A 12,066-nucleotide genomic window follows, 5' to 3' on the forward strand; every position below is an offset into this window, starting at 1 on the left:
AAGAGTCAGTGGGCTAATTCCTGCTGCGGCAACCTTCTGTTCTCTCAACGCTGCTTTTTCTTTTCAGCACGTGTTTGCATGGGAATAAAAAGGCAAATTCAGCCGAATTGTCGTCGTTTGGGGTTGACCTTGGTTTAGTCAGAATGACGGCTGCGATGGGGGATTGCAGCACGGGTAACTTGCCCAGAGCCACCGCTACCCTACGGCGTACGACTAAGAGGCTCGGCTCAGCTTTCCAGGGAGATCAGTGCTAAAATTCATTGACTTGACGGAAACCAGAGAACTACGACTCAGCTCCGCCCACCCGAAGAGCTGCTGGAGAGCTGTTAATCTTTTAAATGGCAATAGTCTATTAAATATTTACATTCCGCTAGCACTTCTAGAGTTTTTGGCCCAACAGCTGGAATTAACACAACTTAAATCCTGGCTCTAGTAGCTAAACGGTGCTGTGACGAGGCCATTTAGATCTTATCTGTAACTCCGAGGAGGGCATAAATCGCAGTATGTTTCTTTAATGTCTGTGGAGAGGTTATAGCAAGAATATTCAGACCTGCTGCTCAACAAGAACACAAGGACAAGCCAGAAATTGAAAGCGCCCTTCTGCCTCTCACCATCTTCGGTTTTCTCAACCCAACGGAGCAGCAGTGAGACCAAACAACACAGCGAAGCCTCAGGTGGCTGCAGGGATGTAGAGAGATGGCATTTATAACACCTTTTACTAGATCAAGGGAGTGTGATGGACAAAGCCCTGGAAGAAGACTGTGCAACCTCTGAGCTAGGAGAAGCTTGCCAGGAGGGATGGCCACAGGCACCGACAGCCCATATGGTCCAGGCAGCTCTAGGGCTTTACCCAAGGCCATGCTAGCGCTGAAACCAGAGAATCACCCCGACTCGTGCTTCAGCCTCAACTGTCCACTCCCGCAAACGGCTCTGACAAATGAGTTTCTTCACTGCACCACAGCATGCAACAGCATTCGGGTAACAAACATCACACCAAAGAACTAAAGAAACAACTCCCTTTTAGTGCCAGGCAGCAGATGCTTCTGCTGGCCATATGTGCAGCGATGGCCAGAGGTCCTCCCGGTCTCTGCAGGGTTGTATCTGCTGCTGCTTCGCGCCCGTTGGGATGAAACGCTACCTGGCGCTTTGGGAAAACGAATGAGGATAGCTGAGCCTCCTGGACAGTGTTCGTCCCCTTGATGTTTGTTGTTAGGGAAGAAGGCCAAGAAGAGGAGCTGCTGGATGATGACACACACCCCCTGCGTCAGGCACTCTGGGCCTACCTGCACACAAGGGAGCACTGGGTTTGCTTCAGCAGTTCATCTGCAAGCACTAACGCTGGAGCGGGAGGGAAACCCCAAGCCCCACGTACCCCACAACGTGCAAGACTCTGCTTTGTTTTATTCGTCCTAATTCCAGTGCTGCCAAACCCCATAAATTTCTTCCTGAACACTCCTAATGTGGAAAATATCCTCTATTTTGAAGAGTGTTCTGGGACTAAATTCGAAATACGCTTCATGTGTGCAGCTACGTTAAAATTATTTTAAGTCTAGCCAGCTTCCCAATTCCAATCTCACGGTCCTGCACATGTCTAGCAGCGACACCGGGGAAGCTTGCTAAGATGTGCCCTCCTCCTGCCACCAGATAAGGCTTTCCTGGGAGAACGAAGTTATCTTAATCTGCAGAAAGCCATCAAACTCAAAACTTCCCTCCCTTTTATTATTCTGTGAGTCAATGGTTAAAATGAAGACTTTCCAGGATGTGCTTTTTTTTTCCCCCCCCTCCAAGCGGGCTGCTTCCACGGACTGTTAATTACAGCCTATCTATCTCCATAAAAACCGCTGAAGAATGGCTCTTCCAAGCCTTTAACAGAACTTCTAATTACCCCCCAAGTATCAGATTGCGACATTCCCTGGCTGGAAAACAACCTGGGCATGATCCGCAACAGGCAACCAAACATCCTCCGCGCTTTTGCTGCCCGAGCAGTGCTCTCCAAGGGTGGCCCCAAAGCTTCAAGACTCTAATATTTTTCTTCACCGAATATTTTTCGCAATGCTGTTGGAAATGGAGGCAGCTGCCTCTCCCATCTTAGTGCCGCTTACTGGAAAATACGCACCTGAAGGTTTTTTTTTTTAGTTCTATGAAAAGTAAGAACCGTATTTTAAGCTCAACTGAACAAGATCACCCTATCTCCTTCCCTCACACAAAGGCATAAACCTCACCTTAAAGCCTAGAAACATGCAGAAGTCCCTTCGAACTTAAAAAAAGCAGCTTTTATTTTAGTCTAGGTCTGGGATTAACCCTCTGAAATAGTTTTCCAGGAACATCACCATGCTTCCACCATCACCCGTGATGCTGTAGCTCCTGCAAACCCTGATGGTTGATACCGGTCAGTCTGGGGAATTGGACGCATCAACAACACAACTTTCCAAGACCCTCCAGCATCCAGGGCTACTCGATATCTGCGCCCCCCCGCCTCCCGCCCAGTTTAAACTGCAGCTGACCTCCACGCTAATGACAGATCGACAAAGCCATCTGCCCCTGGGGCTGGCGAGCCAGCTGCACGCGCACCCGAGGTGATGCTGGCTTCAATTACTGCAGCTCCCCGAGCGCCGGGGAAACGCCGAACGGCAAACCCCCATCTGCCAGCTCTCCAAAACGACGTCCATCTCGCAAGGGCAACATAAAACACATCGCCTCAAACGCAGCGGACAGAGATCCCTCCTCAACCCCATTCGCTCTTGGTCTTCAAGGCGGGGGGGACACCTTGCAGCACACCTTGGATGCAAAAAAACCTGCCAAGAACAGACCCGGATCGGGATGACGAGTCCCCTACTCGTTCTGCGACTGCAAATCACAGCAGGGGCACAACAAACCCCATCGCCGAGAACAGAAGTTACCAGCTCTGTTGCTTCTCTGCTGATAAAAGCGTATTCTCACAGTGGAAGGTTAAGAAATATTTATACGTAATCCCACATACCAAGCCTTGCCTTGAATTTTTTTTTCGCATCAGTATTTCTGAAAAACTGGTATCCATTAACACAGAAAGAACAAAAATACACTACGCGATATGCACCTTCCTGTTTAAGCAGCTGATATTAAATTTGGCAAGTGATGAATACTGCAGGTATTGAACTGTGCTGCACATTTCGGAAAGACCCACATCCCAGACGGAACAAAAAATTTGATGATATGTGCACAGCAAGGTAATTTTAGGATATTTGTGAAGGAAAGCTGATGCCACAAGTCCTGGCTATTACATATCGTACTGGGACAGGTCAGAATTAAAAAACGAGTCTCAGTCCTGCAAATATTCACCACGTACAATAGCGATTTTTGCAAAACACCGCTAATTCTTTGGGAAGCAAAGGCTGGGGTTTTTTTTGATTCCACAATTAATTGGAGAGAGATGACAGACTCATCCAGGGGTAAAGCATCCACCCCAAAAATTAAGTTTTCATTAGCGCACTAATGGCTGGCTGTTGTGGTAAAAAAAAAAAACCATTTCATGTCACACGGGGTGGAAGCTGCGGTACAATTTCAAAAGCCTCTTGTGTCCGTTTTCCTGAGCAGGTTCAAGTCCCTTAATAAAGGATTAGATTATAATTTTAATAGCCTGTTCGCAGGCTGTGCAGATTGAAGGGATTTATCTTGTCAAGTTAACAGTCATCTTCCTGTCAGCTGCCTTGCCTACAGCAAAAAAAAAAAAAAAAAAAAAAAAAAAAAGAGAAAAAGGAAAAAGGAAAAAGAAAAAAAACACCCCAACCCCCCAGACCCTGGGGGGGTCTCAGCACTGGCCAGCCCGCGTGGTTTTTGAGCATGGCTGTAACTTGGCTCTCCTCCTGGGAGAGAAAATGCAGGGCGATGCTACAGCGTGGCCCTTCCCCAAGCTCCGTTGCATCACGGGAGAAGGGAGGTGGCCAAGAGAAAAATGCAAAGGATCTAGGAAACGTATTCACCCTTCTTATCTGCAAACGCTGCAGAAAGCAAGCGCGGTTATTAATAGCAGCTGCATTTTAAAGCGGTAAAAAGGACCCAGCTTCGCGGTAAACCCGACAGCAGGATGCTCTTTGCAGGAACCAGCCCCAGTCCCGTAGCCAAAAAAAAATAAGGTTCGTCCCTGAGACAATTCACCAGTCTGAGCGCCTGCCCTTGCGATCCCCCACCCGTGAAAGGATCTGGGGGTGGAGGAGGCTTTTCCTTTCAGCCCTCTCCCACTGAATCCAGGGAATGCGGTGAGCACGGAGCCAATCACAGCAGAAAGGATGGCTGGGTCCGTGGCTGGATTAAGTAAAGAGCTGGGCTGGGTTGCTAAGCGAGGCACCTTTTCATGGCAGGGAGGCTCCTTTCAGCAACGCTGGTATGGAGAAGCCACATCCAGCATCCGTGCAGAGCCCTGCATGCAGGAAAAGCCTCTGGAGAAACAACCAGCCCATGGGGAACAAGAAAATACAGCAGCAAAGGAGACAAAAGCTCCGCAAGTCACATAGAGACAATCTCCCCCCCAAATAAAACCTCCTCTGCCCAGAACAAAAGTGCCATGCACAAAAGCTTTTGAAAGCTCTGTTTTTATCTACCGTGTGCTTCTCGTTATCTTTAATTATTAAGTGTCACGGGGAAAAGGCTGCCCGCCTCCTGAAAGAGGGAAAACAAGAGACCTGGTAACTATTTCTGGGCTGCCCAACCCCTCCCCTGTCTTTAGAAAGTGCCTTCGCCACCACTGCCTCCCCCTTTCCTGGCTTTTTACTGCTTTCTTTTTCCACGTACGTGTGGCCGCAGCCGTTCCTAATAAACTTGAAATGATTTTTTTTTTTTCCCCCCTGCACAACGGAGGCTTCCAAAGGACTACGGGTTTTTGTTTCAAATCATTCCCAGATCAGCTGCGGAGAGGCTGAGCAAGACCAGGCATGGGCTGTCTCCAGCGCGTTCCTCCCTGCTGCAGGAAAGCCAGGGATAAAAGCGGGCTGCGTTGTAACTGGGACGGGGCATCCGCAGTGCTGCAGGAAAAAGGGGGGCCAGGACGGGGACGAAGCACCCGCTGGCGTTTTCAGAAACGCAGAGTTATTTTAGCACCAGGCATTCCACATGGATGGCTTTTCTGGGAATACCGCGGCTTAAGTGTATGCTTATGATTAAGGCATTTTATAGCACGGTAAAAAAAAAAAAAAATACAAGCAACGCCCTAAATTTAGGGGTGCTTCCCCCCCCTCCAAATCCTAAAGGCAGCGCTCTGCACTTCATGCATTTCCTTAGTGCATTTGAAGTTTTACACACTCTTCGCTCAACATCATCTGTTTACAACGCTAGAAGGAGGGATAATTGCAAGCACCTTAAAATGATTAGTTTTCCGCTTTGAACTTTAATGATGGGCATTTGGGAGTGTTTTAAGAGTTTACTGAAAACATCTTAAACTTTAAAGCCAAAAAAGCCGCTATGCAGTATTATTGATAGTCCAAAGATGAGTATTAAATTAAAAATAATACAGACGAGAGCAGAACCTGGTTTACCAAAACAGGCAGAACGCATTCGTCAAATTGCATCACGGGATTTGTACAAACCGGCGAAAAAGCACACATCAGTCCCAGGTTTCCTGTAGATATTTAGAAACGAGGGAAAACGCAGCCCCCGCATCCCACAGCCTGCTGTTTGCCCAGCCAATTCTCACCGCTGCGTCCCGAGCTTTGTCGCTGGCAATATTGCATCAGCCCCTCCTGCAGCCAGCAACGTCTGGGCGAGCGGAGCCGAAGCCAGCACGGGCTGGAGAAAAGGCACAGGAGGACTTTTGGCCAAGCAGCTTAGCGACAAGAGCTCCTGGCCCGTGTTCGGACCCTCCAGGGGCGCAGGGCACCGATTAGCTCTAGAAGAAACGCAGTGATTAAGCGATTACCGCCCGCCAGCCTGGAAGCTGCTGACCGCAGCCTGATTGCAGCTTGTCTTCGAGCCAGCAAATAATGCACCAATACTTTTAAATTAGACTCGAGGCTGATTACAGCATAGGGACAAGATTTTTAACTAACCTTTTATTATGGGAAATTTTGAAGCGTCTGCTTTACTCTCTCAAGATCATTTGAGACAAAGACTAACAGATGCTGCAGTTCCTAAAGGACTGTCTTTAATTTGTTTTTAACCCAAGCTAATGAATAGGTTTACTTATACTTTTGCAAGAATCATTTCAGACTCAGAAAACGTTAAAAATTTGGAAAAGAACAAACATTTCCTATTTTAAAGAAACCTGAATTTTGCCTTAAATAATGGGCAGTTAGACCCAAACCAAATCCTTCACAAAGGTGTGAAATTATCCAGGTCTGACAGAAAGCTGAAGTCTACGTCCGTGAAATGCAGTGGACAAGACCATGGTGCTGTGACCACGGCACTGGTCTGCTGTGGAGAAGGTTCTAGTTGAGGGTGTACATGAATATATCAGAAATCAGAACAAAAACATCCTATCACCCTCTGGAAGCCGGGCTTTGGTGCCACCCGTGTGCCCTCCCTATTTGTCAGCAAAGCCTAATCCAGGGAGAGGGACACCGGCTCCTAAGCGATGGGCTGCTAATTCCATGGGTGACAAGACGACCCAGTCTTGTCCTCCCTGTACTCGCACGCACGCAGAGCATGGCTGCAAACACGTGCAAGCCCACAACAGATACTTTCTTCCTATACGCGCAGCATCAGCTGTTCACTGACTTCAACAGAGTAAGTTTAGCCAAAAGAGGAAACAGGGGAGTGGAGAAAGGCACAAGAAGATGCCAATGCAGCATCCAGCAGAGGCGGGATGGGGTAATCCCTTGGACGGACATCATCCCTGACAAACGACAAGACACTACTCATACAACAGCCTTTTGGTCTTTCATATCCCCATGTCAAGATTCACATTCACTCCCCTTCTTAGAACAGAATCATAGAATAGTTTGGGCTGGAAGGGACCTTTAAAGGCCATCTAGTCCAACCTGCCCACCATAAGCAGGGACATCTTCAACCCGATCAGGTTGCTCAGAGCCCCGTCCAACCTGACCTGGAATGTTTCCAGGGATGGGGCATCTTCTACCTCTCTGGGCAACCTGGACCAGTGTTTCACCACCCTCATTGCAAAAAATTTCTTCCTTATACCTAGTGTAGATCTTCTGTATTTTAGTTTAAAGTCATTACCCATGGTCCTGTCGCAACTGGCCCCGCTAAAAAGTTTGTCCCCATCTTTCCTGTAGGCCCTCTTTAAGTACTGAAAGGCTGCTATGAGGTCTCTCCAGAGCCTTCTCCAGGCTGAACAACCTGAACTCTCTCAGCCTGTCCCCATAGCAGAGGTGCTCCAGCCTCTGATCGTTTTTGTGGCCCTCCTTCTTCACACCTACCATGTTAACTCCTGCTTACGTCCCACACGAGAGTGCAGATCGCCCAGGTGTCACTGGGATAGTGTCACTAAGCCCCTTACGAAGAGGGACAGTGCACACAGGTATCCGTCATTTCAGCCTTAGAAGCCAACAGTTGAGTTTCATGTTATTCTTTGCACTGCATCAAGGTCAGTCACCCAACTTCAACTCCCCAGCCCACCAGTGCTCCGTCATCCACAAGGGAAAACAACAACAACAACAAAAAAAAGAGCAGGCAGTGCCAGCTCTTTGCTGACGGTGGGAAATTTCTCTTTGCCACAACAGTGGTTAATTAGAGAGCTGGAAAGGGCCTGGTGACAGTGCACTCTTTGTGCTGCTTATTTATTTATTTATTTTAAAGTACAGTATGAGCTTTTTTGAGAGGCCTCATGTTTTCTCTGGCTCTGAACAAATGCCATCACCCAGGACAATCAGCAGCCTGATGGGAACAAAGGATGCCAGCGCTGCCGAACCCTGAATCACATCCCGGTGGAAATCAGGGAGGAGTGGGACAGGAATCCAGGGAGCGCATAGCCAGGTGTCGGAAACACCACAGGGGTGCTGAGAAGGAGGTGTCTCTGCTTAGTTTAACGCCTCGCATTGATAGGATAAGGCAGGGAATAAAGGCAGGAAAGCAGAGGATTAGGAAGTTTACGCTGATTTGGATCCTGCTGGGAGATGCCCAAGAGCCCGCAGGTAGGAAGGAGAGATTCAGAGTGGCTTTTCCCTGGCTCCATGTAAATGCAGAATTGCGCATATCACCTGCAGAGAGAGGGGCTGGTACCAGCCTCTGGCAAGCCGCAGCGGCCCGAGACAAAGAGGCGTTGGGAAAAACAAAGCTCAGACAAGCCCTGGGAAGGCAGACCCACATTCGCGTTGCTCTACTGATGGCTGAAATCAGGAAATTCAATTCCTGCTCCTACCTACGCTCCTTCCGGATTTCTAGTATTGAAGACCTCTATTTACAGAGATGCTGCAGTGAGTTTTCCCATGCTCGTCACAGCTACAAGCCGTATTAAGTTATTAGAGCTTCCCTCACAGCACAGACCGTGCTTCAGCTCTCCCTTTGCAGTTGTTGATAACAGCCGTGAGAACGGACCCAAGTGTAACTTTGGACGGTTGTTTGCAGGCAGTTTTCTCTCTCTCTCTCTGCGAAGGGACTCGCAGAGCGAGCAAATGATCTGGGCACCAAAAGGACGGGACTCCCTTCGCCTCCAGACACAAAGCCGTCCCAACCAGCATCTCGGCTGCACAACTAGGAACAAGTCCCAGTAATCCCAACGCCTGCTACCGAGCCTGGTGCCAGCACACGCTCCCCACCAGCGCCTTCCACAAGCCCCGCTCCCCAGAACAGCTCTCAGAGCACTTCCAAACAAAGCCCTCGTCTAACAGGAGCTGTTTTTCCCTAAAGCAACAGCAGTTCCTTCCAAGTTGTGGTCAGATGTGACTCTGTGCTGATGTAGGCTTCCAGTGTGTTTTTTAGCTGCCTTGGGAAAGGAAAAAAGTTGTGCTGCCTAAAAACAGTCTTTTTCCTCTGGTGGAAGGCATGTATTTCAATGCGCTGGCATGGAACGGTAATTGAAATCAGGGCGCGAATCATTCACAAAAGTCCTTCGTTACTTACTGTGGGGTCTGTCCAGAGAGAACACTTTGCACAGTCCTGGCAGGGAGCCCCGGGCGACCGGGGGTGTTGGCAGAAGTGGTCGTACCCGTTAATGGCAGCCCGGCAGAGGTAGCACATCTGAGCACCGCAACGGCAGGACATGCGGTTACAACCCTCCGATTTAATTAGGCCAGTCCCACACTTGTGGCATTTTCTAATTCGGGCGGCTGTCATTTTCTCTTCTCTGCAATGCAAGAGGAGGGAGAGGAATTAGAGAAGGGATGTTTGCAGTTGCCAGCCTGCGGTAAAATTCCTATTACACTATCCCAGTGATGCTTTAACCCCCTCCCCTTTCCCAGCATCTCTCCCCCTCCTCGTCCCTCCTACGCCATCCCCACGGTCCACCGCTGTTCCAAGGAGGTCTGGGCTCAGCTCCACTTGGAGCCAACCCATGGCAACTCAAGAACAAATTAAGCGAAAGAAAGTCAATCACTGGCTGCATGCTGCAGACCCGATCCTGGTTTCCATGCGAGCCAAGACGCCGCAGCGCCAGGCTCTGGCTTGGGAGGAATTTAAGCTGTAAGTTGACGGGCCAAAGGGCACACGGATGCTTGACTTGGCTGCGGAGAAATACAGCCTGGGAGATAAAGTTCAGGAAAAGCAAACCCTTGGCTGTCATCTGCTAGCTAGTTTTTATGTTTGCCTGTTGCTCCGGCTACAAAGTTGCCACGACCATATATTTTTTTTCCCCCCACCCCAACCCTGGCTGCTATGTTCCAGATTTATTTGGTTTTTGTTAAATTTAAATCAGTAACTGAAAAATAATCACATCTTTCCCCACAGAGACTGGGCTTTCCCCCTTCTCTTAAGATTCCCTACATGCATTTTCCAGGAGTTATTACTTTAGGGTTCAGGAGACGGGTTTTACTCTAATGGAGCACAAATGGGAATCGAGGACAAAGCAGAGTCCCTGTCCCCATGAGACATCCTGGCACCGACACGCGCTCCAGTGCAAAGGCTCAGCTCGTGGCAATACTGTTTTGGCACAGAAATGGAGGAAAGCCTCGGTCATTTAATTAAAAGACTTAAGAATATAAGTTGTCATCCTAAGGGCCAATTTTCTGACCGCTGGAGATCACGTTACAATTTAATTCACAACCTAGAAGTGAAATCCGATGACAGGAGAGTAAAAAGACTGTGTTTTCATCCAGGGAAGCACAGTTCTCCGGCTGCGCTGACCTGACAGTGGGGAATGATGTTCCTTAGCCAGGCATCTCCACCCAACTACTTCAGCCGACCTGCGAAGTCAATATATGTTTGGGAGACGACAGGGAGGTGCTTTAGAGGAGGATCACAGCAGCAAACCAGGCAGCACAGCCCCACAAACCGCTCCGCCAGCACAACTGGAGGAGCGGGAAACGGTGAGGTGGGAATTTCGGCTGCCTTGCGGCTACCCAGAGCTCCCCCGCAGTTACGGCAGGCACGACCCGCACCCAGGCGTTTGGAGACAGGCTAAGAATAGAGACCCAGAAAAAAAACAACAAAAAAACCCCATAAACCAACTTGAGACTGACTTTCCTCTGAGCTGCAGCTGCTCTTCCCTCTGCTACTCAACAGGATGCTGCTGATGCAGAATTTTTTTTTTGGAAACTTTGAGCAAGGCAGGAAGTTTGCCCTGAACTCCAGCTGTGCTTCCCTTTCCTTACACAGGGCTTCAAAAGGAAGCTTTTTATTGTATCAGACAGTAAGACTCATCTATCCACAGCAATGTTCCTGCTAAAGGTTCTGAAACTGTTTTTTTTTTTTCCTTATTAGGGACATGACAACTTGTTCCTCTTCCCTCTCACCCCTCTTTCCTACAGGGAAAGGAGTGGCAGACAAAAAAGGTCATATCAATCATGTAAAAGGATTTTGTTCTGAATTAGGGACTGCGGGATGAGCAAGCTACAGTCATTCAGCCTCCCAATGGTGGAGCTTTCCAGCCTCTCCTCGTGCCAGACAGACTCTAAATCAGAGGGGAAAGGATTGGGCAACATGGGCAAGTCCCATTTGACTGCACCAGACACGCAGCTCCATGGATGAACCTTCCCTTATTTCCTAAAGACAGAGGATTTTGCCATTTACTATAGCAATAGGAGAGATCAGACTTTGTAAGATTTTAGGAAAACATTCAAGATTTATACCTCAGGATTTAAAAATGCGACTCCATTCCGTAACGATTTCTACAAACCAGTTAGAAACAGAGACAAGCTTCTGTAAGAAAACACATCCCCTCCCACAAAGCCAGAAAGCAGTAGCTGAGCAAACCCCGCTTCGTCACCAGGCTGGATTTTCAAAGGGTAATAATGACTTACTGTGAGTCAATGCACTTCTCCGCCTCTGCGCAACACCTCCCTTCTCCCCCAGCCCCCCCCCCCCCCCCCCCAAAGCAACACTAATGGTGGTTTCTCACCTCTGAGAGGGACCAGGTGCCAGCCTGCGAGACACTGGGCTAGCCAGAGGAACTGGCTGGCCTGGTGACAACTCTCCCACGTCCTCGAATTACCAGTTGGATCCGCTGCCAAGTATCTTTCACAGAAAGAAATCCCATCCTGGGTGCCTCCCGACCCCTCAGCTCTGATGGCCCTAGGACCTCTCTGACAGAAGGTAGTGACACCCAGCAGAACTTTGGGGCCTCTGTGAGTCTGTAGTTTCTCACCCCCTCCACACCAGAGTGTACTGTCTACTGTATCGCTATTACAAGTTCATCCACCTCCCCATTTTTGCCTGGTTGTGGGGTTTACTTACATGGACGTCCTGTATTTGATGTCATCCTTCTCAGCCAGCTGCTCGCAGGTGAGGTTCATGTGCTCCTTCCACAGCCCCTGGCACTTCCGACATGTTTCCTGAGGAGGATAACAGGTATTAAAGAAAGTGAAGACCCAGCACACCACCAACAGCATTAGAAGTTGGAAACATTCCCATCTCTTCCACCACCACGCTGCAGGTTCTCAGTTGAGGATGGTAGAGAGGTCTGCCCTCCACCCACGACGACTCTGTCAAGACCAGGAGCCAAAGGGTTTCCAAGGTACAAGAACCTAGGTATGAAATGAGTTTCTA

At 48.9% G+C, this 12,066-nt stretch overlaps 1 protein-coding gene across 3 annotated transcripts in view; it reads right to left on the reverse strand.

Moving 5' to 3' along the window:
* Nucleotides 1-12,066, reverse strand: part of RNF216 (ring finger protein 216) — an 82,760-nt gene that overhangs the window by 4,400 nt on the left and 66,294 nt on the right. For all 3 annotated transcript variants that reach the window (XM_054212049.1, XM_054212048.1, XM_054212050.1), the window contains exons 14-15: nucleotides 11,755-11,852; nucleotides 8,989-9,211 (exon numbers count right to left, since the gene is read on the reverse strand). In XM_054212049.1, the coding sequence (XP_054068024.1) occupies nucleotides 8,989-9,211; nucleotides 11,755-11,852 (321 nt within the window). The remainder of the gene's footprint in view (nucleotides 1-8,988; nucleotides 9,212-11,754; nucleotides 11,853-12,066) is intronic.

Source organism: Rissa tridactyla, chromosome 8, assembly GCF_028500815.1.
Source record: "Rissa tridactyla isolate bRisTri1 chromosome 8, bRisTri1.patW.cur.20221130, whole genome shotgun sequence".
Classification (NCBI taxonomy): domain Eukaryota; kingdom Metazoa; phylum Chordata; class Aves; order Charadriiformes; family Laridae; genus Rissa; species Rissa tridactyla.